Source organism: Erythranthe guttata, chromosome 6, assembly GCF_056151865.1.
Source record: "Erythranthe guttata isolate IM_541 chromosome 6, IM_541, whole genome shotgun sequence".
NCBI lineage: Eukaryota > Viridiplantae > Streptophyta > Magnoliopsida > Lamiales > Phrymaceae > Erythranthe > Erythranthe guttata.
Genome location: NC_142538.1, coordinates 14717059 through 14738643, shown reverse-complemented (window position 1 = coordinate 14738643; position 21585 = coordinate 14717059). Strand labels below are relative to the sequence as shown.

Genomic DNA, 21585 nt, shown 5'->3' with positions numbered 1-21585 from the left:
AATCGGTACTTAAAAACCGATTTTTGTAGTACAAGTCGGCATGACAATACCGATAATACAAAAACAAATCGATGTGGTCATGCCGATTTGTACTACAAAAATCGATTTTTAAGTACCGATTTATATTAAATTAATCGGAATGTGGTTGCCGACTTTAGTAACAAAAATCAGTACTTGCAGACCGAATTTTTTTATCGTCGACTTTTTTTTCCAACAAAAAAAAATGACCCAAAAGCAAAAATAAACTGTTAAAACATACCTCATTGTGTTCTTCACCCTCGTAAACCACCATATCATTGTTTTTTGGCTCCATCGTGAATGTTTGGTGTGCATTTGATAATTTTGGTGTGTAGTGTTTCTTGGTGGGTCTGTGAAGAAGGAGAAGAATGAGGAGATTTCTAAGTCATGAAATAATGAAAAGGGGTTCTGGGTTTATGTATTTTATTTGGTCTTACACAAAAGTACTTTTTTTTTTTTTAATGTTTTGTATTTTTTATTTGATTTTGAATTTCATTAAGGGTAAATTAGTATTTTTATGTTTGAGGTTTTGAACTAATAGAAAAATAGGCTTGCATATATCCGCCGCCTAATATAAATTCTCTAAAATCACATACATAATTCACAACATAACCCTAAAACAAGTTCTGTCAATGGTTTTTTTTTATTTACCAACAAAACTGTGCTCATAATATTGTACATCTGTTTCACCGGTATATTCCGAAAACCATAATATTACATCTGAAATAACGAATGTGGTTTTCGTTACACAAAATATATGAATGAACAAATATAAAGCTAACTAGGTCAGAGATTAGTTGAGAGATCAAACGACGCTATAGTAAAACTCCGCCCAAAAATGACTCTCGAAACGTAAAGTAAATAATCACATGTTCTATATCTGTAGTAAATCTATCTTGGCTGTTTGTTAATCTCCTCACTAAGACGCTGATTCAATAATCTTTGATCTTGCGTCGAATTAACGTTAGATAAGAGAGCCGACACTGTATGAAGTTCCTCTGCATTTGCTTTCTTGAATAGGTCATCGAGTATAAACGAACACGTCAGATGCGAATTAGAGCTGCTACTGCTTTCTACAGATTCCGGTTTTCGAGGATTTTGCCGTGATTTCCAGTATTCTGTACAGACACGATTCTTGTCCATAGCCTCAATTACCTGTGCAAAGAAATACATACAGTTAAACCTCTATAAATTAATACAGTCGGGACTAACAAAATTCTATTAATTTAGCGAAATATTAAATTATCGAGCTAATAATTTAGTACGTTTTTACCGAGTCGGGACTGTAAGAAATTATTATTTAAGTGAGGTTATTAATTTATCGACGTTCTACTGTATTATTATACACACAAGAGAGAGAGGATTGCGGCTAGCCACGGAAAAAAGTTATATTTGATTAGTCTCGCAAGTATTTGAAATGTGCTATACGAACACGAGAAAATCGATCCGATTCTAGTTTAAAAAGGCATCAATTTTTATCTTTCTTGAACTTTTTCTTGCTACCTATTAATCATAACTAATTAGGTAAAAATTAGACTGATGTCACAACTAACGGAGCCAGAATACGTTCCGGGGGGCCGAATGCACAATAAAATTCTGAGGGGGAGATGGCCCCCTTGGCCCTATGCTGGCTCCACCACTACTAAAACATTTAATAAGTTATTATTCTACCCATCTTCATATCATCGTGTAAACATCGAAAAGTTTGGAATAATGGTAATGTTTATTTTTTTTTTATTAAATACTTGTTTATAATACAAACTACTAATGCTAATTTTAATAACCATTTGAATTATTTAATAAATAATATATAAGTAATTTATACTTGTATGAGATAATTTGCAAAACTCGGAACAATACTTACCTGCAAAATTGGTGGTGAAGATAATCCAAACATTTCGATAGCGTCCAAACTCCCGGGATGCTGTAAAGGAGGAAGCTTCGTATTTCCCAACTTACGTTGCTTTGCAATTGACTGATTTACCCTCTCCCTAACCATCTCCCAGCATCTACTAGCCGATACATGACCAAACACTTCACTTGGATTGTGCTCCACATATACCTAAAATACGCAAATATATCATCACAAATTCAATACTAGCCACAGTAATGAAACTTAAAGTAGCCATTCTTTATTTCATATTACATTCTAAAGCTAACTGTTCGCAAAAAAACGAGAAAAAAAAATAAGATAAAAAAAATTATACATAATACGAGAAACACATTTTTTTTGTTGATGCTGCGAAGGACTCGGAAAATTCGACATTTAAATATAGCTAAATATAAGTTACCATAAATAAAGGTCCATCTCGCCCGACATCCAGAATTTCGTTAACGTAATAGCACGTATTAGTTGGATCATCTACATCTATGTAATTGACTCTGCTCCGAAATCCTGCATTCAACCAAATAAAACGCTCTAATTTGCACGCATTCCAATAAAAAAAACCGCACCAAAGCTACATTCACTACGCATCAATACATACCCTTTGGATATATAGCTCGATTATCGCACCACAACTTTCCCTCACACACAGCTCCAAACTCCAAAGGCTCGACATTGCACTTCATTCTCCTCACTACTTTAGCAATACGTGGTCCTTTCGCTCGATAATATCTATCTAAAATATCGTTCTTGGATTCCGATTTTTTACGACCATCTTCACTTTTCGATTTTTCATCGTCGATTTGATGCCTTTTCGAGCTACACTCTGCATTTTGAGTCTCGTTATTGATCGGAACATCTTCATTAGAATCATTCATAGAATTATTCCGTTTTGCAGCAAAGGGTTCTTTAACGGATTCATCTTCTTCGTCGTCATCGCTCAGGACTATGACATCTTTGTTTTCCGAAACTGAACTTTCCAAAGCCGATGTTTCTTGGCTCGATGGTATTTTACATCTGCCAGCTGGCGGTAAAGGTTTCTCCTTTTTGAACGGAGAACGAGTCTTCGACGGCGTTCTCACAGCTTCAAGAGCCAATACCACCATAAGTGGCTCCGCACTCTGAGAAGCGCGAGAACTGTCGATGTGTTTTGATTCTTTTAAAGTGCTTCCGTAAGATTGCGTTTTCTTCGCTTCGGAACGAACTGCGTTCGATGAAGAATCGACTTCTTTCTCAGTTTGCAAGTCGTCTTTCGAAACCGGAGTAGTTAGAGAAAACCCCATATCGAGCCTCGCCCATCGATACACTGCACTTAGTTTCCCCTCCAAAGCATCGACCAACATGCTTAACTCGCTGATGTCATAACGGAAAAGGAAATACTTGGAGCCCCACAAACACGTACACAGCTGTTTCGCATGATTCAGACACGCGTATTTATTCGGCGAACAGTTGCGGCAACCTGCAGCAGATAGATGAAGATCGAAAAGGCACACACTGCATTCCCTCTCACTATCAGCATCGAAAGAGCTCTCCATTTTTATCGCCTTTGACGATTTGCAAATGAATTCCCTCCTCACCCGCTCAACTTCAACACGATTCTGTCCACAATATAAACATAGTTGAGTTAATTATATAAAATTAATTCAAAACACGAAAAAAAATAATAGATATGTTTACCTTTAGTGTTTTTGATAAGACCCCGTCTTTTCCACAAACTTCGTTCCATGTCGAGTTACTTGGAGTGCACTTTTTCATAAAATTGTACTCCCAGTTTGCTTTGACGGCTTCTCTTGCAGCACCGAGCAATAGTTTATCATGTGAAATGGAAGTTTGTCTGCCTTGTTCGCGGTAAAGCTCGACAGCATTCTGCCCATGCGGCAACCAGTCAACCGGGGCAACATTGACCGCCTCGGCACAGTTAAAACCGCAGTTGAATCCAGCATGATATGCTCTGGGGAATGTTAGGACAAATTCTCCTGGATTCTGAACACATCGGTAAACGGGCACTCCTTCCGATTTTAGGATTGACGGCGAAAGTTGAGTGACCTGCACATGCACAACAAGTTTATTCATCAAAAGAATAAAAAAAAAAAAAAAAGTAAAGGCTTGTACAAACAGCAAAAAAAGAAGAAGATCGAGTAAGTATTTCAGCGTGTTATTTATTTACTGAGAATTTTCTTACCAGCTTATGAAGTAAGTCGGGCTGTTCTTCGAAGAGATCGGGGAGATGTTTCCTCATAGCTGCCTCTAGGTTAAGTGCATCTGATCCGGGAACACCGTACCACAGTTTTGGAGATCCCCAATGCATGTAATTCAACGAGTACAAGTGATGATCCTCTACATGCTGTTACGAAATAAAATAAACATAAATGAATACGGACAAATTTCAAGCACCAACAGCAAGAGGAAAATCGGGAAACGTTTGCCTAAAAAGAAACTTTATTTTTGTCGAAATATATATATATATATATATATTATGCAAACGAAGAGAATTATTTCCTTACCCAACAAAATGATGAAAAGCACATTCCGATATACAGCCAAGGAACGAGAACACCCGATATATCACAGCTTTCAAATGAAAGAACCGAACCAGGAAGTCTTGGTAAGTTATTCAAGTTCCATCCCGAGGCAATGTACTTCATCTCGGAAGCATCTTCGTCTCGTTTTTTGGGAAATCCACTGCCAAAAGCTCCCGTTTCCAAATCAGCCCCGTAAAGCACCTTTAATGAAACAAACAATCTTTAAAAACTATAGACAAAGAGATTAAAGCATCCAATCGCAAAATCATTTAAAAAAACAGAAACACTTATTACCTCAATTTCTTCCGTCGGTTGTTCCACCATTCGCCAATATTCTCCCTCGATTTCCTCTACTGAAGGCTCTACCATACTTTTGTTACTGCTGTAATTTTTCCTGAAGTATTGGACCTTGAAATCATCGTCGTACTTCTGAAATGCATCGAGGCTAAAATCTGGACCAGATTCGAAGCCGAATTCCTCAGCCTCGCTCGGTTCTTGATCGGTTTCTTTGTTCAGGCATATCCTCTTTTTCCTCCTCTTGCGGCCGTTGTCTTGTAATACCTTTCTTCTCATTGACTCTCGATTCTGAAGTTTGTCGATCCGTTGCACACGGGTGCTGAATTTACAACTCTGCCATTTATTTCTTTCCTTGAGAAGACAAGGAGGATTCCATGAAAGAGGTGGCACTATACGGCAGATTCCGTATTTCTCTGCTTTAGAGCGTATACTTGAAATGTATTTTAGTGTATCTTGAAACTCCTAATAGTAAAAAGTATTAATTAGAATAATGTTAACGTAGTAATTTAAAAAAAAAATTGAAAATTTGAAAAATCGAAAATAAGGACCTCTTCAGAAGGATAAAACACAGGAGCATCTTCAAGATCGGGTCTCCGAGCTTCGTCGGGACGCCATTTTGCAGTAACCTGTTCCAGAAAATTCACATAAACACTTTGTTTCTGTAACTCTCGATAAACGAGACGAATATAATAGTTTTAAGAGACTGACCTTTTGGCAGTTGTCACATGATTCACACCCACGAATCACACCTTTCGGGAGCCAGTTCGATCCAAACTGCTCAGACTTCACGTCATCGTCGAAACTGCTTTCCCGCGGTCTATGCCTAAGAGACTTGGCGGTTTTCGAGTCGTTATTACAGTCGTACTCTGTTTCCAGACAGGATTTTTGTGTTTGAGAAGCACTACCGGAACTTGAGTATTTATTTAATTGATTACCATCCGGCCTTTTTCGAGTGAAAGGCACACGCGAATCGAAACCGAGAGGAATTGACGGGATTTTTATGTTATCTTCTTTGACGAAAGGACCGACAAATTCTGTGCCCATTACCACCACTGCAAAGAGAAAGCAAACCCGTATAGTTTGACGGATCAGTTTGAATATATATGTTTATTTACATACATGTGAGTTTATGTTCATTCATTTACGATTAAACAGAAACACGGAACGTTGAGAACTTACATCTAAGATTAAAAGCAGTTAGAATTGAGATACGTTAAGCGATTTATTTACCACAACTCGGATGCTCCGATTCGATACCACACAGACTATTTATTTTTCATACTCGATTTTTCCAGAAATTCTAGACCAGAAACGAAAGGCGCAATAACAAGGAATAAACTTTTAAGAACGAAAAAAAATAGTCGATTCGATTAGGATGAATTTTTCGTCCACTGATCAAAGCACGGAGCAAACAAGAAAAAGATGAAAGAAAAATCACAACGAAGAAACAAACAAAAAAACGAAGAGTAAACTTACATATTCGATTCAACGATTCAAACCCCGTTTGCGCTGTAGATGCTCAGACTGCAAAAAGAAAAATACCTACACCAATTTTCCAGAAATTAATTAATTAAAAAGTAAACAGTCGAAAGAAGAAACTCATAAACAGTCTGATTCTGCAGATCTTATCCCCAAACCCTAATTTGGATAACACAAAACCCCTAAATTAAAAAATCCCAATTTAGGAAAAGAAAAAAAAAAACCTTAAAATATATTATGAATGGACCCCCTGATAAAATCAAAATCAACCACTGTTAAACCTAGCCTACATTCCACAGCACCAATTGCTACAACAGAAAATTCTAGGAGCTTCGAATTTTATTTATTTATTTAAAAAACCAATTAAAATTAAAGATTAACAAATAAATAAAAAAAGAATCCCTAGAAAACAAGCAAACCTAGAAAGTAGAAACCATGGGCAGCCCATCAGTTTTTTCTCAGTACAAATCCCAGCAATTGCATACCACCATATATATATATATATATATATATATATATATATATATATATATATATATATATATATATATATATATATATATATTAAAAAAAAAAAGAAAAAAAAATACCTTTTTTTCCTAATTACCATTATTCTTAATTCAAATCCTGGCTCCATAGTGCAGTTTTTTGGTGTATTGGTCCAAAAGTTTAATTTAAAAATAAATTAAATTATGTAACATTGAAATATGATGATGGTATATTCCACATTTATTAACATAAATATACATTGGGGATTATGTATTGTAGATGGTTGTGATTTTACTACATGATAAAAAAATAAAATATAAAGAATATCTGATCAAAAATTTTGCTATTGAGAACAAAACTTTGATTGAATCGTCCAAAACTCACCAGGTGGCGCGTAGTTAGTATACTGCTATCGGGAGTCGCGTGGGTTTGACGCGCCAGAAGTTTGTTTCTAACTTATGGTGTGATTACTTGGGAGTTTTCTGCAGTTTTTAAAAGGGTTTCAACTTTTTGAATCCAATCTGAGAAATACTCTATTTTAGTGTAGAACCTAAATTGTTGTTAGTTTCGAATTTCGATACCTTTAAATCTTACTTCGCAACAAACTCTTGTTAGGAATTAAGATTCTTCTTTAACAAGTAGGTATTTAATGGGGATCACTATTTCAAATACTAATTTTTGCTTACCAAAAAAATAAAAAATAAATAATTAATTGTAAATTACGTTAATACCCTTAATGAAAATTAAAACCAAAAAATATTACAAATACTATTTTTCTTTCTTAAAAACCAAATAATCAAAAACCTAAAAAAAACATTTCCCTCCTCACTCACAAACCCCTCACCTCCTCCACCTCCTTCTTCTCCCTCCCCAAAAACCCTCCTAAAAAACCCCAAAACAAAAGAAATCAAAACCTTACACAACTTGTTAAATGGCCTCAAATGACAATAGAATGGTAGTTTACGAGCAAGGAGAACCCATTCAGGTATGTATTCATGTATTTTTTGAGCTAAAACATCGATTTTGAATTTTTTTTTTTTTTTTAAACTCGCCATGTATTTTCGACACATACAGGTCGAAAATACCCTTATTTTTCGACATGTATGTGTCGAAAATACCCTTAACTTTGGACACTTAAGTGTCGAATTATGATGCAATTTTCGACACGTAAGTGTCGAAAATTACCCATATTTTCGACACTTAAGTGTCGAAAATTGCATCATAATTCGACACTTAGGCGTCGAAAGTGAAGGGTATTTTCGACACTTAAGTGTCGAAAATATGGGTAATTTTCGACACTTAAGTGTCGATTTGGTTCCTGTTGCAAATTTACTTGTCTTATATTTTCGACACTTTTGTGTAGATCGATTGCACCCATTCATTTACCACGTCAGAAAAATTCCCAACAAAAGAAGCTTTAATGGCATGGGTTCGTGAAGTATGTAAAAGAATTGGAATGGTGTTAATGATTGGGGGTTCGAGTGACGGGGATAGATGACGTAGGACACCGTATGTGATTGTTCGTTGTGAGCGTGGGGGCCATTATGTTGGCAAGAAGGTACCAGGTGAAGATGATCAAAGACCGGGAAAAAGGAGCACCGGTTCAAAGAAATGCAATTGTCCGTTTAAATTGAAGGGGACAAGAGAACACAAGGATGATGAAAAGGCTGAGTGGAAATTGGATGTTAGTTGTGGTATTCACAACCACAACTTATTCGAAAACTTGCACGGACACTCTTATGCCGGAAGATTATCAAAGGAGGATGTTTCCTTTGTTCACACTATGAAGAAAGCAATGGTGAAACCAAGGGCAATTCTAAGAGCATTGAAGCAAAAGGACCCGTCTAATGTAACTGGTATGAAGACAGTTTACAATACTATCTCTAAGTTAAATTTCAGTGAATTGGATGGGAGATCTCAATTGCAATCATTGTTCGTCAAGTTGAAAGAAGATGAATACCTCTCGTACCATAGATCGAACGAGTTGAATGCGATTACCGACTTGTTTTGGATCCACCCGAAATGCATTAAGTTGGCACAGTCGTATCCGTACGTATTCGTCATCGATTGCACGTACAAGACCAATCGTTACGGACTCCCATTTCTTGAGATTGTGGGTTTTACTTGTACCAACAAGACGTTCTCAATTGCCTTTGCATACTTGGACCACGAAAAGACGGAAAATTTTGAATGGGCGTTGCGTTGTTTGAAGGAGGCCATGACCAGTTGTCATCGGCCTAATTGCATTGTAACAGATCGAGATTTGGGTTTAATGAAAGCAGTGGCCAATGTGTATCCATCGAGTCATCACTTGTTGTGTCGGTGGCATGTGAACAAGAATATAGTGGCCAATTGTAAGAAATTGTTCCCAAAGGACATCACCAAATGGAAGCAATTTCAGTCGAGTTTTTCGGCTCTTATTGAAAGAAATACCATAGAGGAGTTCAATGAGGATTGGGAGGATTTGAAAAGAACATTTATCGGTTATCTCCCGGCTATAGAATATGTAGCTAATTCATGGTTGGATCCGTACAAGGAGAGACTTGTATCGGTGTGGACAAATAAGTATACTCATTTTGGAACGTACACTTCTAATAGGGTGGAGGGGGCACACGGACGAATGAAAAGGGATGTGCGTAATTCAACTGGCACATTTGTGGATTTGTATACGAAAGTCCACAATCAAATTGTCGAACAACACAATGACATCAAGGCTTCCTTTGAAGTAAGTAAAAATACTTACGAGCACACTTTCAAAACGTTGATATACAATGATCTTCGTGGAAGTATCTCAAAATACGCTCTGCAACTACTCAAAGTTGAGGTGGACAATGCGAAACTATTGCAACCGAGCGATATGGGTTGTAGTTGCGCCATCCGAACAACCCACAGTCTACCATGTCGCCATGAACTTCATGAGTATGTTGTTGTGAACAAATGTCCTATCCCACTTGAGTTAATAGGCTCGTATTGGAAACACATGAGTATGGAGCCCGTCGCGACCACAGACCAAGTCATCCTACCAACCATCGACGAAGAATTATCGGAATACCAGAAGCTCTTTGAATGTGCCGATCTCGATGCAAAAACTCGATTGCGCAACCATTTGAGACATTTTACCCACCCAGAGAAGACTAACCTTACGGAGCAAACCATAAAACCTAGTAAAATAAATAAAAAATTAGATTTAGAAACCTAGTTAAGTAGTAATAACAAATTATTAAACTGGTATTTTACCTGATCGGGGATCAAATCATCTAATCGAGATCGCAGGTACGACGCTCGTTCAGGCGTTGAAGTAGTCTTTGACTGAGGCTCCCATCGGCTCGCTAATGGCCCCTCGAATTCCGTCTTCAATGTGCCACCCGCCAAATAAGGAAAGTGCTCGTAAATCCATGACTGAAAGAGCGTCAGCCAGCCAGCCATCGAGTTCGTTGATTTTTGTGAGGCTGAGGAAAGCTCATCGTACAGCCGGCAAAGACATGCAGTGCCCCAAGCATACTCGCCGATCCGATCCAAATCAGATACAAGATTTAGATACTCCACGCTTACCATGTTGCCTGTCTTGTCGCACAGTATAGTACACCCGAGCAAAAATAACAAATACGCCCGAATGGCGTATGTCCTCTTCTCCGCACTATCTCTCATGGTCACTTTGCTAAATTTAGCCTTCAACCATTCCAACTTGACCGCTTTCTTCTTGTTAACATCGTCCGGGTACTCACCTAGCAACTCGAACATCAAACTACTGGGGATCGTTTTGGAATCACGGACCAAACGCTCGCAAGATACGGTACGCCCAACAACTGGCAAACCGACCAACGTACTCACATCGTCAAGTGTGATGGTCATCTCTCCAACAGGTAAGTGAGATGTGTTGGTAGCTGGCTGCCATCTCTCTATGAAGGCTCTAAGTAGATGGCCGTCCACTGTGTTGTACGATGCCTGTACAACTGACATTAAACCACATCTTTGTACTACCTCTGTAATAAACGGCGCCGGCTCCCAACCTTTTAAAGTTCCTGTGTGATTTCGTATTCGAAATTCTGAGCCGCGCTCCGAACGATCTGGCCCTCCGTTCACAATATGATAAGCAATGTGCTTATCAAATTTTGTGTACAATTCCGGTATCTCGGGACCTCGGACCGGTTCGTTGCTCGAATCACCAACTTCTACAGTCGAAGGTAGAGCCGGCACCGGATTCGTTGACGAAGAACCCTCTCCAGACTTCTTCTTGGTCGTGGTCTTTTTCTTGGTCGTGACTGCTATGCCCTTGCCTCTATCGGATAATTTCTTCCTCTTCTTACGGTTCGAGACAGTCGGAGGTATACGAGGTTCACGTGGTTCTTCCACTGCAAAATAACACACAAATAAAAATTAATATACATAATATAAACACCAGCAAATAAAAATAGGGAAAAAAAAAAAAAAAAAAATCTCACAGTTCAAATTCGACAGCAAGCTGTCGAAAATTGGTTGAATTTTCGACAGCTTCCTGTCGAAAATTGGTTGATTTTTCGACAAGTAGCTGTCGAAAATTCAACCAATTTTCGACAGGAAGCTGTCAAAAATTTCACCATGTTTCGACAGGAAGCTGTCGAAATACCAAAATTCCAAATTCAACAATTTCACCATTTTCGACATCTACATGTCGATTTGTGATGAATTTTCGACATCAACCTGTCGAAAATTCATCGAAAAATCGACATATACAGGTCGAAAATGGTGAACGAAGAACAGACTCACGAATCTCAAATCAATGCTCAAATCGACTGAAATCAGATGCACCCATTACTAATTAACGACCATTCTAACCTAAAACAACCAAATCCTAATTACCCATATCAAACAATCAAATCTTAAATAAATATTAAAGAAAAAAAATCGAAACAACTATAACTTACTATTCGAAGACGACGACGGCGGCGGCTTTGGGCGACGTTGGGCGGCGTTCTTCGGTGTTTGGCGTCGGCGTCCGGCGGCGGCGATGGTTGGAGCGGCGGCGGCGGCGTCGGGCGGCGTGGGAGGGGTGGACGGAGGGAGGGGTGGACGGAGGGAGGTTTTTTTTGTGTTTGAATTTTTTTTTTTCTTTTTTTTTTATTTGGTTTTCAAATAGGTAATTTCAAAGAAAAATTGATGTAATTAGTATTTTGTATGAAAGGGTATTTTTGTACTTTTATTTTTATTTTGGTATTAAAGTAAGAAAAAACTTATAAATATGTACTCAAATGTGGTTTTCAACTTGGTAGTATTCAACTAAGCCAAAATTAGTATTCAAAATAGTTGCCCCCATTTAATGGTGCACATTTTATTGGAGGTGGTTTTTTATTTTCTTTTCGAGCAAAATTACGAAAAAATCTCTTTTATTATTACAATAACTAATCAACTCATTCATTCCTCTTTTTTTTTTTTTTTACGGGAAAATATAATTATATTAGGCACCCATGACCAGCAACGGGGGAGGGTCACACCCTCCAAAGAATTCAAATTCTCACGCAAAGCAATATCGTGAAATAGTTTATTGGCATCACGCCTTTTAAAAGGAAAGGAAATAGAAGAGAAGAGACAAGAGCGAGCTACGACAGCCTCAATAATAGCGCTGCATCAACTCATCCATTCATACATTGTCAAATTACCTACTAAAAATGATTTTTTTTAGGGGATCTTTGAGAAAATCCTTCAATACATCTTTTAATGGGGAGATGCTCAAAATATTTTGCTCCATTTGAGAAAAGTTCACACCCAATTTCCGCCATTATTCTTTTTTCAATTCGGCCCCCGCCCACAACCTTATCATTGCGTCACGCACTGATCATTAGGGGATTTTTTTTCCAGTTTTATTAATCGACTATGAAGCATAGTCGATCAAGGTAAATCGACTATGAAACATAGTCAATTAAGGAAATTCTTTAATTTTTTTATTTTAATTTTTTTTCTATATCAGGTATATTAATCGAATATGATGAATCAACATAGTCGATTAAGAATCTAGTATTCAAAATAACAAATCACAGCTGTAAAAAAATGCAAAATCAATTATATTTTACAAAAACAAATAATATACAAACATTATAATTGATTCATATAATTGGAATCAATAAAAAATCCAAAAAAAAAAATTAGAGTCGATCAACCTTAATCGACTACCATAACATAGTCGATTAACTTAATTGACAAATGAACATGTACATAGTCGATTAAGGTTTCAGCCTACACGAATTTCTCTATATGCGCCGTCATCCGCCCGATCCATAAAAAATCCTAGAACTTATTTTACTGTTAGTTTCGATACCTTTAAATTTTACTTCGCAACAAACTCTTGTTGAATTAAGATTCTTCTTTAATAAGTAGGAAAAGTATTAAATAGTGGACGCAACACATTTTATTGGGGGGGTGAATTTTTATTTTCTTTTTCGAGCAAATTACGATCACCTTAAAGTAAGATTAAATTTCAAAAAAATCATTCTTGTTTCGGTAATTACATTACCCATCAACTATGTATCTTCTTAAACTTTCACCCATTAAATAAATCATCCTTTTAACTTTCATCTCAAATAAACCTATAAAAATATGAATTCCCAAAATAGCCCTTTATATTTCTATATGAGATAAGTTCTACCCACCCCCATCCCATCACATCCCCCCACCAAGTCCGGTACAGACCCAACTCGTTTTTTATTTTATTTTTTTATTTTAATTTTTTTTCCGTGTGTGGCCTGAGTCGTCGGAGTTCCAATTAGTTGGCATTAGTTAACCAACATTAGCTGACATTCTTTTTTTTTCCTTCTTTTTTTCGGCAGTGGCCCGTCGAAGCCCCGATTAGCTGATTCAGCATTAGTACTATAACATTAGTTGACATCTAGTTTTTATTCATCTATCCTTTTAATTCTTTTTTTTCTCCGACAGCAGGTCGTCGGCGCTTTAATAGTTGACTTTCATTAGTTGAGTTCGGGTGTCAGATAATGATTAGTCAGCTAATAAGGGCCCTACTTACCCGCCGTCGTGAAAATGTGATTAAAGAAAAAACAAAAAAAAAAAGTCAGATGTCAGCTTATGCAAAGTTAATTAATGCGAACTCAACTAATGCATAGTCAGCTAATCAGAGCTCCGACGTCCCGTAACAAGGAAAAAAAAAAGAGTTAAAAAAAAAAATTGGACGTCAACTAACATTGAAGTCAGTTAATGCGTAGTCAGCTAACGCAAATCAACTAATTAGAGCTCCGACGACCCGTCTCCAGCAAAAAAAAAAATTAAAATAATAAAAACAGATAAAAGAAATAAAATGAAATGTTAGCTAATGTTGAAGCAATGAATACTTGCAACTCCGAAAAAAGAGTCAAATTTGTTTTACAGTAAATCATTCATATATGAGTAGATATAGCCAACACATAGACTTTTTTGTATTCATTTGGTTCTTTTGAGTCCTGCTAGAGTCGGAGATAAAAATTATCGTGTACGGTCCTTCGGGGGAAAGGATGATTCATTTGGATTGACATGAGAGTCCAACTGCATTGCATTTCTATAATCCGTGTTGTATATTTGGAAGAGAACACCTCCTTGCTTCTCTCATGTAGTTAATAAATGTTAAGTCACCTAATTGGAGCTTTACCACCCAGGCCACAGATGGAAAGGAATTAAAAAAAATATTAATAATAAATAAAATAAAATAAAAGAACAATCAAAATAAATAAGATCAAACAAACACTAATTCGAGTTTGAAAAGGTGGGTACTAACTAAATATTTTGGTTTATATCAAATGAAACTTACAACAAATGAGTTTCACTCAAAAACTTAATAACGCTTAGGTTTATCTCAAATTATGTTGGTTAGCGAGGGGCTATCTCAAATAAACTTTATAAACAAAGGCAAACTTAATGTTTATGACAAATTTACCCCCAACCGTTTAAACTCAATTCCTAATTATAATAATTTAACTTCAATTTCATCAATTTTGACCACAAAAATCCGATTTTGACTCGTTTTTTAACTTTTCTATTTTATTTTCTTTTCCCCGCTATCGATTGGCGGTCATCGCCGGTCTCGGGATTTGACTTTTTTTCTTTATATATATATTTTTTTTATTATTGAAAAAAAATCGATTGATGCTGACCGTTGACAGAAATACCACTATGAATGACATTAAAATTACTATAAAACACATTAATATTACTGTCAACCACATCAATATTATTTTCTTTTGGATTTTTTCTTTTGTTTGCTTTGTTGATCGGTCACGTATTAATATTACTGTGATTGATAGTTATATTACTCTCAACTTCACTGATATTATTGGTTGTTGACAGTATTACTGCCAACCACCTCAATATTAATTTTTATAGCTTTTTATTTTGTTTGTGTTTGTTGACTGGTCAACATAATAATATTAATGTATTACACAATAATTTATTATGTAACATAGTGATCTTATGGGTGTTAATATTAGTGTTCTAGATAGTAATATAGAAATATTATTGTCTATATTACTGTATTATTGTTTACCACAATAATATAGTTAATTTTACTATCAATCACAATAATATTACTTATTTTTACGTCTAATCCGCTCAACACATCAGTTACTCCATTGTTTACTTTTAATTCAGACACAAATCTTTCTTCTCTTAAAATTCCTTCTTTATAAAATATAATTCTTAACTATCACTGACAGCACAATTTAAGGGTTTTTTATTTTTATTTTTTGGTTAATCACTTTTAATGTTACTGCCGTGGTTATATCTTCAGCTGGGTATTTATAGCTTGTGAAACGTAAAAAAGTTCTAAACGATAATTCTATATTCTGAAACGTGAAATGCTAAATAAGTTTACCATGGTATACATATTTATTTCACACATAATACCGTACATCCTCATAAGTTACCTTATTAAGTATACGTGGAATCAAAAGTTAAAAAAGAAACGCATAGTTTTCGGAAAACAAAATTTGAACGTTATTGAATTACATTTTTAGGAAAATAATTGTTGATAATTTAGGTCATTGATATTTGTCGAGCACCATCGATGGCATTGGGGAGTCGTCCTCAAGTTTTCATTTGCTTTCCTCCGTTCTTTTTCTTGTTTCAGCTGCGCCTCCCATATACCGACCTCCTGATTACGATGGTGCATGATAGCATCACGGTGAGCCGCCCTTTATAGTTGGTGGGTTTCGTTTCTCGAATTCGGGCTACGATTAGGGTTGACAACAACCGTTTTGACATTAGGGTGTTCGTATCAATGGGGCTTCTCTCCTGCGGAAAAAACAACCACGACACTCTCAGCACCACATAGGGTGCTTAGTTCGCTCGCCTTTTTGAAAAGATCAGCTTGTCTTTTGGAGAACGTGACTTGGAGATTAATCTCGTTCTCGATTTTCACCATGTTTATTTTTTTACGGTCTTTTCCTTTTCTTTGAGGGTTAGGGTTATTTTCTGATGAGTTATTCTCGTTTGATAAACTCATTTTATTTAGAGAAAAAGATGTTTAATGAAATAATAGGGAAAAAAACGAGAAACCTAGAGAAGCAGAAAAGTGTCATAATGCACAAGAAGGCCAATGAATTTTTTTGTGATTTTAGCCATGCCAAGAATAGGTATTTATATAAGAGGAGATACATGCCGATTAATATTTTCTTTCTTTTACATTAATGTTGATATAAGTCAAAAATCTAGTTTATTTTATTTGTGATTCATCAATTAGTCCATCATTTAATTTTGCTAGGTCCTGGATACGTATGAAATTCGCTTATAACAATATTTTAATATTAACAATAATGGTTTGTCGCTCAAAAATTATAAATAAATACAAAGGAAATATAATCGTCATATGTTTTGTTAATTTCTATAATTGTAATGTCACTTTTATGTTACATAAAATCTATGGCTACGTCTACACTATAGTAATTAATTTTGCCACGGAGAAATGAAGTGTTGTAAAGATTAAATAGTCATCTCATTATTAAGAATCGTCATTCGAGATTTTTCTAATATGCACGAGAATCATAAATCGAGATTATCACAAATCATGTATAGACGTCATCATAACTATACATAAACACAATTACATTCCCTTATAATGTAGAAAATAATATTTGTGCTATACTTTTGCAACTTAAAGATTTTGCAAAATTGTAGTTCTTGACTGAAAACCTACACACAAGTGCAAAAATGTCGTAGTAATAGTGGACTTTTACGAGTCGAGATTGTTGAACTCATAGGGAGCAAATAATTTCTTCATTAAGTATTTGATCACTAACAATGTTGTTTTATCCAAGTAAACTGAAATTGGTTGGTTCTTATTCTAAACCATAAATTAATAAAATTATTTCTTATATAAAACGAATCTAAAATTTTATCCTCACCTTACGCTTATGTTTATCGCTATACTTCTCTTTATGCATTCATTGATTCAATTTACTAGTCGGAACACTACTCATCGTCCATAGTAGTGTGCTGACGTGCGATCTAAGCTAGCAGGTCAACTACAATTTGTATATTTACAGCAGCCAGCAGGTTATTGCATAAACATTTAAGTATCGGTCTCAATCTAAGGATTGACCATCCACAATACACATCACACTCTATGTAGTATGTACTAGCATAAATGTTAGTTCTATGCATTCATAGTCACTTATCCTAGGATTTATATACTTTCAGTCCAATTTCTAATAAGTAGGAAAAGTATTTAATGGTGGACGCAATACATTTTATTGAGGATGATTTTTTATTTTCTTTTCGTGCAAGTTGCGGCCACCTCTAAAAGTAAAGTTAAATTACGAAAAAATCTCTCTTGTTTGGGTAATTATAATAATTCATCGACTATGTATTTTCTTACACGTCCATCCACACATTGTCAACTGTACTTACTGAAAAGGGTTTTTCATATAACAAATAATTAAGGAGTGGTTCTAATTATCCAAACAAGATGGGTTTTTTTTTCTTCATAATTTAACGTACCTCAGAAATGGCCATAATTTGTCATTTTCCTAGATAATACAGTTCAATAATGTTACGAACATTCCAAAAAACTACTGATGAGCATTAGTTAATGGAACCATGGTGTGTATGTCAATATAGGGATTATTTTGTAGACCCCCTCATTTCCATATTATATAGAACTAACTACCAAGTAGATTACACTTTAGGGAATACCTCCCTCATTTCGAAAATATTTTGACATACCCCCCGAGGCTACTTGAAGTCCCTATAATACCCTTTTAAAATCAGTTTTAAACCCTAGCCCAACACATTTCGGTCTCTCTCTTCCTCTCCCAAATTCAAAATCCCGCCTCCACAAACCTCTCACCGGCGAAAATGCTTCCCGGAGTCATAACTCTCTCTCTGGTGATCGGAATTCGATGGTTTAACTACCGTTGGATTCCTCTCGTTGAGCTCTTTCTTTTGGTGGTGATTTCATTCAGTTTGGAGCGCTGATCTGTTTCTGCAATTTTTTTTCATTCGACGACGGTGGTCTTGCCGGAGCTTTGTTTTGTGTTCCACCCGTCGAAATTTGACGGGCTACCCACCGTTGGATTCCTTTTTTCAAGATCTGTAATTTGAGGAAAATTTCGTTTACTTTTGTGTTCTCAGATTTATTTCTATATTTTTTTTTGCATTTGTGGGCGCACGGAACCGTTGGTGGTTATTAGCGGCGTCTAGGGTTTTGGTAGGAGGCGAGGGGGTGAACAGTCACTATCTGTTTGATTTAAAATCTGTAGCATTTTTCAGCAATAGCCTCTCTCTCTATCTCTCGATCTCCTAGTGTTTGTTGATTTTTTGAGTGTTTTGATGTTTCTTCAAATTTTGTTGATTTGCATTAAAGTAATTTTTTTTTGTTTTGATTTTGCAATTACAGCTTAATGAAGACCATTGATCCTTTCCTTGAAGGTGTCAAAATTTCTGTTTGTAGTTACATCTGCTTTGTTCAACAGACTGTATACATTATTGTACATTACTATACATTACTATAGTAACATGTAGTTACATATGCGTATATTTGTGTATTTTCGATTTGTATTTTATTGGTTCTGAGGAGATTTATAATAAAAATATTGAAATTTGTAAATTTTTGTTGGGGTTTTATGAATTTACTTTGTATAAACCAATATTCGTGTGTGTATACAATTGATCAACTAAAAATATTGGAAATGAACATAACTACGGATTACTACAGGTACTATAGTTACATGTAGTTATTTTCAGTACAGTAAGTATATTGTTTTGAAAATTAAAAAAAAAAATTATAAAAAAAAATTATAAAAAAAAATTATAAAAAAATATATGTTTTTTATTTTAATTTTTAAAAAAAATTAAAAATTAAAAAAATTAAAAAAAGAATATATATATATATATATATATATATATATATATATATATATATATATATATATATATATATATATATATATATATAACAAACACGTTTATTATTAAAAGAAAAGAAAATAAAAGAAAAAGAGAAAATAATAATAAATAAATCAGCGAAAATGATAAATGTAGGTGCAGAAATACTGAATGCAGTTTGGCCGAAAATTGCATATAAGGGTAGTATAGTACTTTTGCTTCTCTAGGGGGATATGTCAAAAAATGATTTGGGCTTAGATTTATCCCTAGTTTATTTGATGGCTATGGGGGTATGTAAAATAACCCCTTTAATATATTGGTAGCCTAGGGGTATCGCGGCCCCGGGTTTTTTTCCCCTTAACGTGTATTATGAAAAGTTGTGAATTTGAGTTATACCCGTGAAATAAAAATTTACTGCACATCAACTTACCCATTAATTTTCATTTCAAATTAACCTATAAAATTATGAATTCCCAAAATAGCCTACATATTTCTATTTACAATAAGTCCAACCCATATGTTAGATTGAGATAAACCTAAGAGATAGGAGAGAAAAAGTGATATTTGAGATTTGTTCCAGTATTTTATATAGGGGGAAATTTGCTAGATACCCCTTATTTTGGACTTATATGGCTAAAGATCCTAGTTGTTAGATGAATATAGGCATAGGTCATTTGACCCAATAAATTAATATAAATAACTTAAAATAATTAGTATATAGACCATAACACCCTCAATTAATAAGAAAACAAATCTTATATATCATCTCTCTCCAATCTCACGTTACTTTCCCCCTATATAATTTCTCATCTCTCTCTCCTTCTGCATCCCAATTCTCACGCCTCTCTCTCTCTCTCTCATGCTTCTCTTTTTTTTTCTTTTTCGTTTTCTTTTTTTTAATGAAGAAATATTACATAGATGAAAAAAAACAAGGATCTTAATAGATTATGAGAGGATTTCTTTGTGAAAGAATTAAAGAGGACGACAAACATCCCCTCCCAAAAAAAATCAGAAATCCAAAATCCTAGCCAAATTCGCATTGTGTTTTTCGTATGTAGAACCTCCCATCGTTTGTTGTTAGCAATTTCCGTTTGCAGTTGGTTTATTTTCGTTTGTTGTTTGAAGAATTGCGTTTGATGTTGAGATTTGATTCCTCTGGTTTACAATTTGCAAGGTATGTCTTAAGTTACATTTTACAAACATTTTGTTTAATATTTTTGTTGTTTGCAAATTGTTCTATAAACAATTTTTTGGTTGATGTTTTTAATGATGCTGATTTTTTTTTATTTTTTTTTTTCAGTTTGCTGTTTGCGTTTGGCCAAGTCATAGGTAGTTTATTGCTTGCAATTCAATAATGCAAGTTTTGGTGAATGTTTTTCTTCAGTTTGCTGTTTGCATTTGGCGAAGTCATAGGTAAATTTTTGTTTGTATTTTAGTAATACGAATTATGAAATTTGTTTTTTCAGTTTGCTGTTTCCGTTTGGCGAAATCATAGGTATTTTGTTGTTTGCAATTCAATAATATAAAATCTAATTTTCAGTTTGCTATTTGCAGTTCGTGGAGTCATAGAGGTTGCAGTTCCCGGATCATAAGCGGTGGTGGGGCTGCGGTGACGTTTTTAGAGTATGAGTTTGTAAAATAAATTGTATATTTTTGTTATGAATTAATTTATTTGTTTTAGTTAATATTTTGAAGAGGGATGTTTGGGAATTTGTTATGATAGAGAGATTTTTGGGGATTTGGTTTGATTTAATTAAGGGTATTTTTGCCATAATAAATATTATTAATTTATTAAAACATTAAATTTTGACTTGGATTTACACACATAAATTATAATATAGAGGGACATGTAGCAAATTGCCCATTTACATAAATAACTACTTTCATATAAATAGAGGTATTGATATTTATATACTAATAATTTAATTTATATTAATTTTAGGGCAAACTTCACTTTGCACCTAAATTATGGCATGTGTAACATACACACCCGTCAATTACGAGACGTACCAAATACCTGCTACATTTTTTCGTCGAGCTTACAAAAATATAAACACATTAGTTATTTAATGTTTTCTTCTGCAATTATAATCTTACACCCACTTGTAGTCTCTCAGAAACATATGTGAAATTTTGTACTAAGAAAATATTTCAGCCAAAATATGAAATACAAAATCAGCCTCTCCTTTATTTTTTTTTTCCCAACATAACTCGTTTACCAAATAGTACTTGGAGGATTTTTTAAGCAATTGTCTAGCTTATTTTAATATTTTATTAACTAGAACATATTATTTTTTTAAGGTTATAATGGCAGATCAACTTGTTGTAATTAAAATCCATCATGCATGCATTTTCAAGGAGTTTGAATATGTTGGGGTTTCGAACAAAAAAATAATGTTGAGGGTTTGACTGACACTGAAAGATATTTACTCTGATTTGATGTCCTATTTTGAGATACTTGATTTAAGTACAAAAAATAGGTATTCAGTTATTAATGTGGTTTAGTTAGGATTGCAACATGGAATTGAGCTCGTGATGACAAGTAGAGTTGGATATTAT

At 34.8% G+C, this 21585-nt stretch overlaps 2 protein-coding genes across 10 annotated transcripts; one reads left to right on the top strand and one right to left on the bottom strand.

The window, feature by feature from the left end:
• Window positions 1-642: 642 nt before the first annotated feature.
• LOC105962705 (putative lysine-specific demethylase JMJ16) lies at window positions 643-13117 on the bottom strand. 9 transcript variants are annotated; one of them, XM_088819907.1, is made up of 14 exons: window positions 12983-13117; window positions 7075-7271; window positions 6199-6264; window positions 5651-5774; window positions 5431-5580; window positions 5271-5348; window positions 4720-5184; window positions 4408-4626; window positions 4086-4247; window positions 3581-3949; window positions 2505-3501; window positions 2310-2413; window positions 1883-2080; window positions 643-1173 (listed from the first exon to the last, which is right to left on the bottom strand). In XM_088819907.1, exons 7-14 carry the CDS (start codon window positions 4996-4998, stop codon window positions 910-912), a joined length of 2592 nt encoding a protein of 863 aa, XP_088676033.1. In that variant the 5' UTR covers window positions 4999-5184; window positions 5271-5348; window positions 5431-5580; window positions 5651-5774; window positions 6199-6264; window positions 7075-7271; window positions 12983-13117; the 3' UTR covers window positions 643-909. The 9 variants fall into 9 exon arrangements, with proteins under 9 accessions (XP_088676033.1, XP_088676032.1, XP_088676035.1 ...); XM_088819906.1 differs by lacking the exon at window positions 12983-13117 and having other exon boundaries at window positions 7075-7315; XM_088819909.1 differs by lacking the exons at window positions 7075-7271; window positions 12983-13117 and adding an exon at window positions 6621-6700.
• LOC105962635 (protein FAR1-RELATED SEQUENCE 5-like) lies at window positions 7643-9889 on the top strand. The gene is made up of 3 exons (XM_088819067.1): window positions 7643-7675; window positions 8054-8128; window positions 8249-9889. Exons 1-3 carry the CDS (start codon window positions 7643-7645, stop codon window positions 9887-9889), a joined length of 1749 nt encoding a protein of 582 aa, XP_088675193.1.
• Window positions 13118-21585: the final 8468 nt, after the last annotated feature.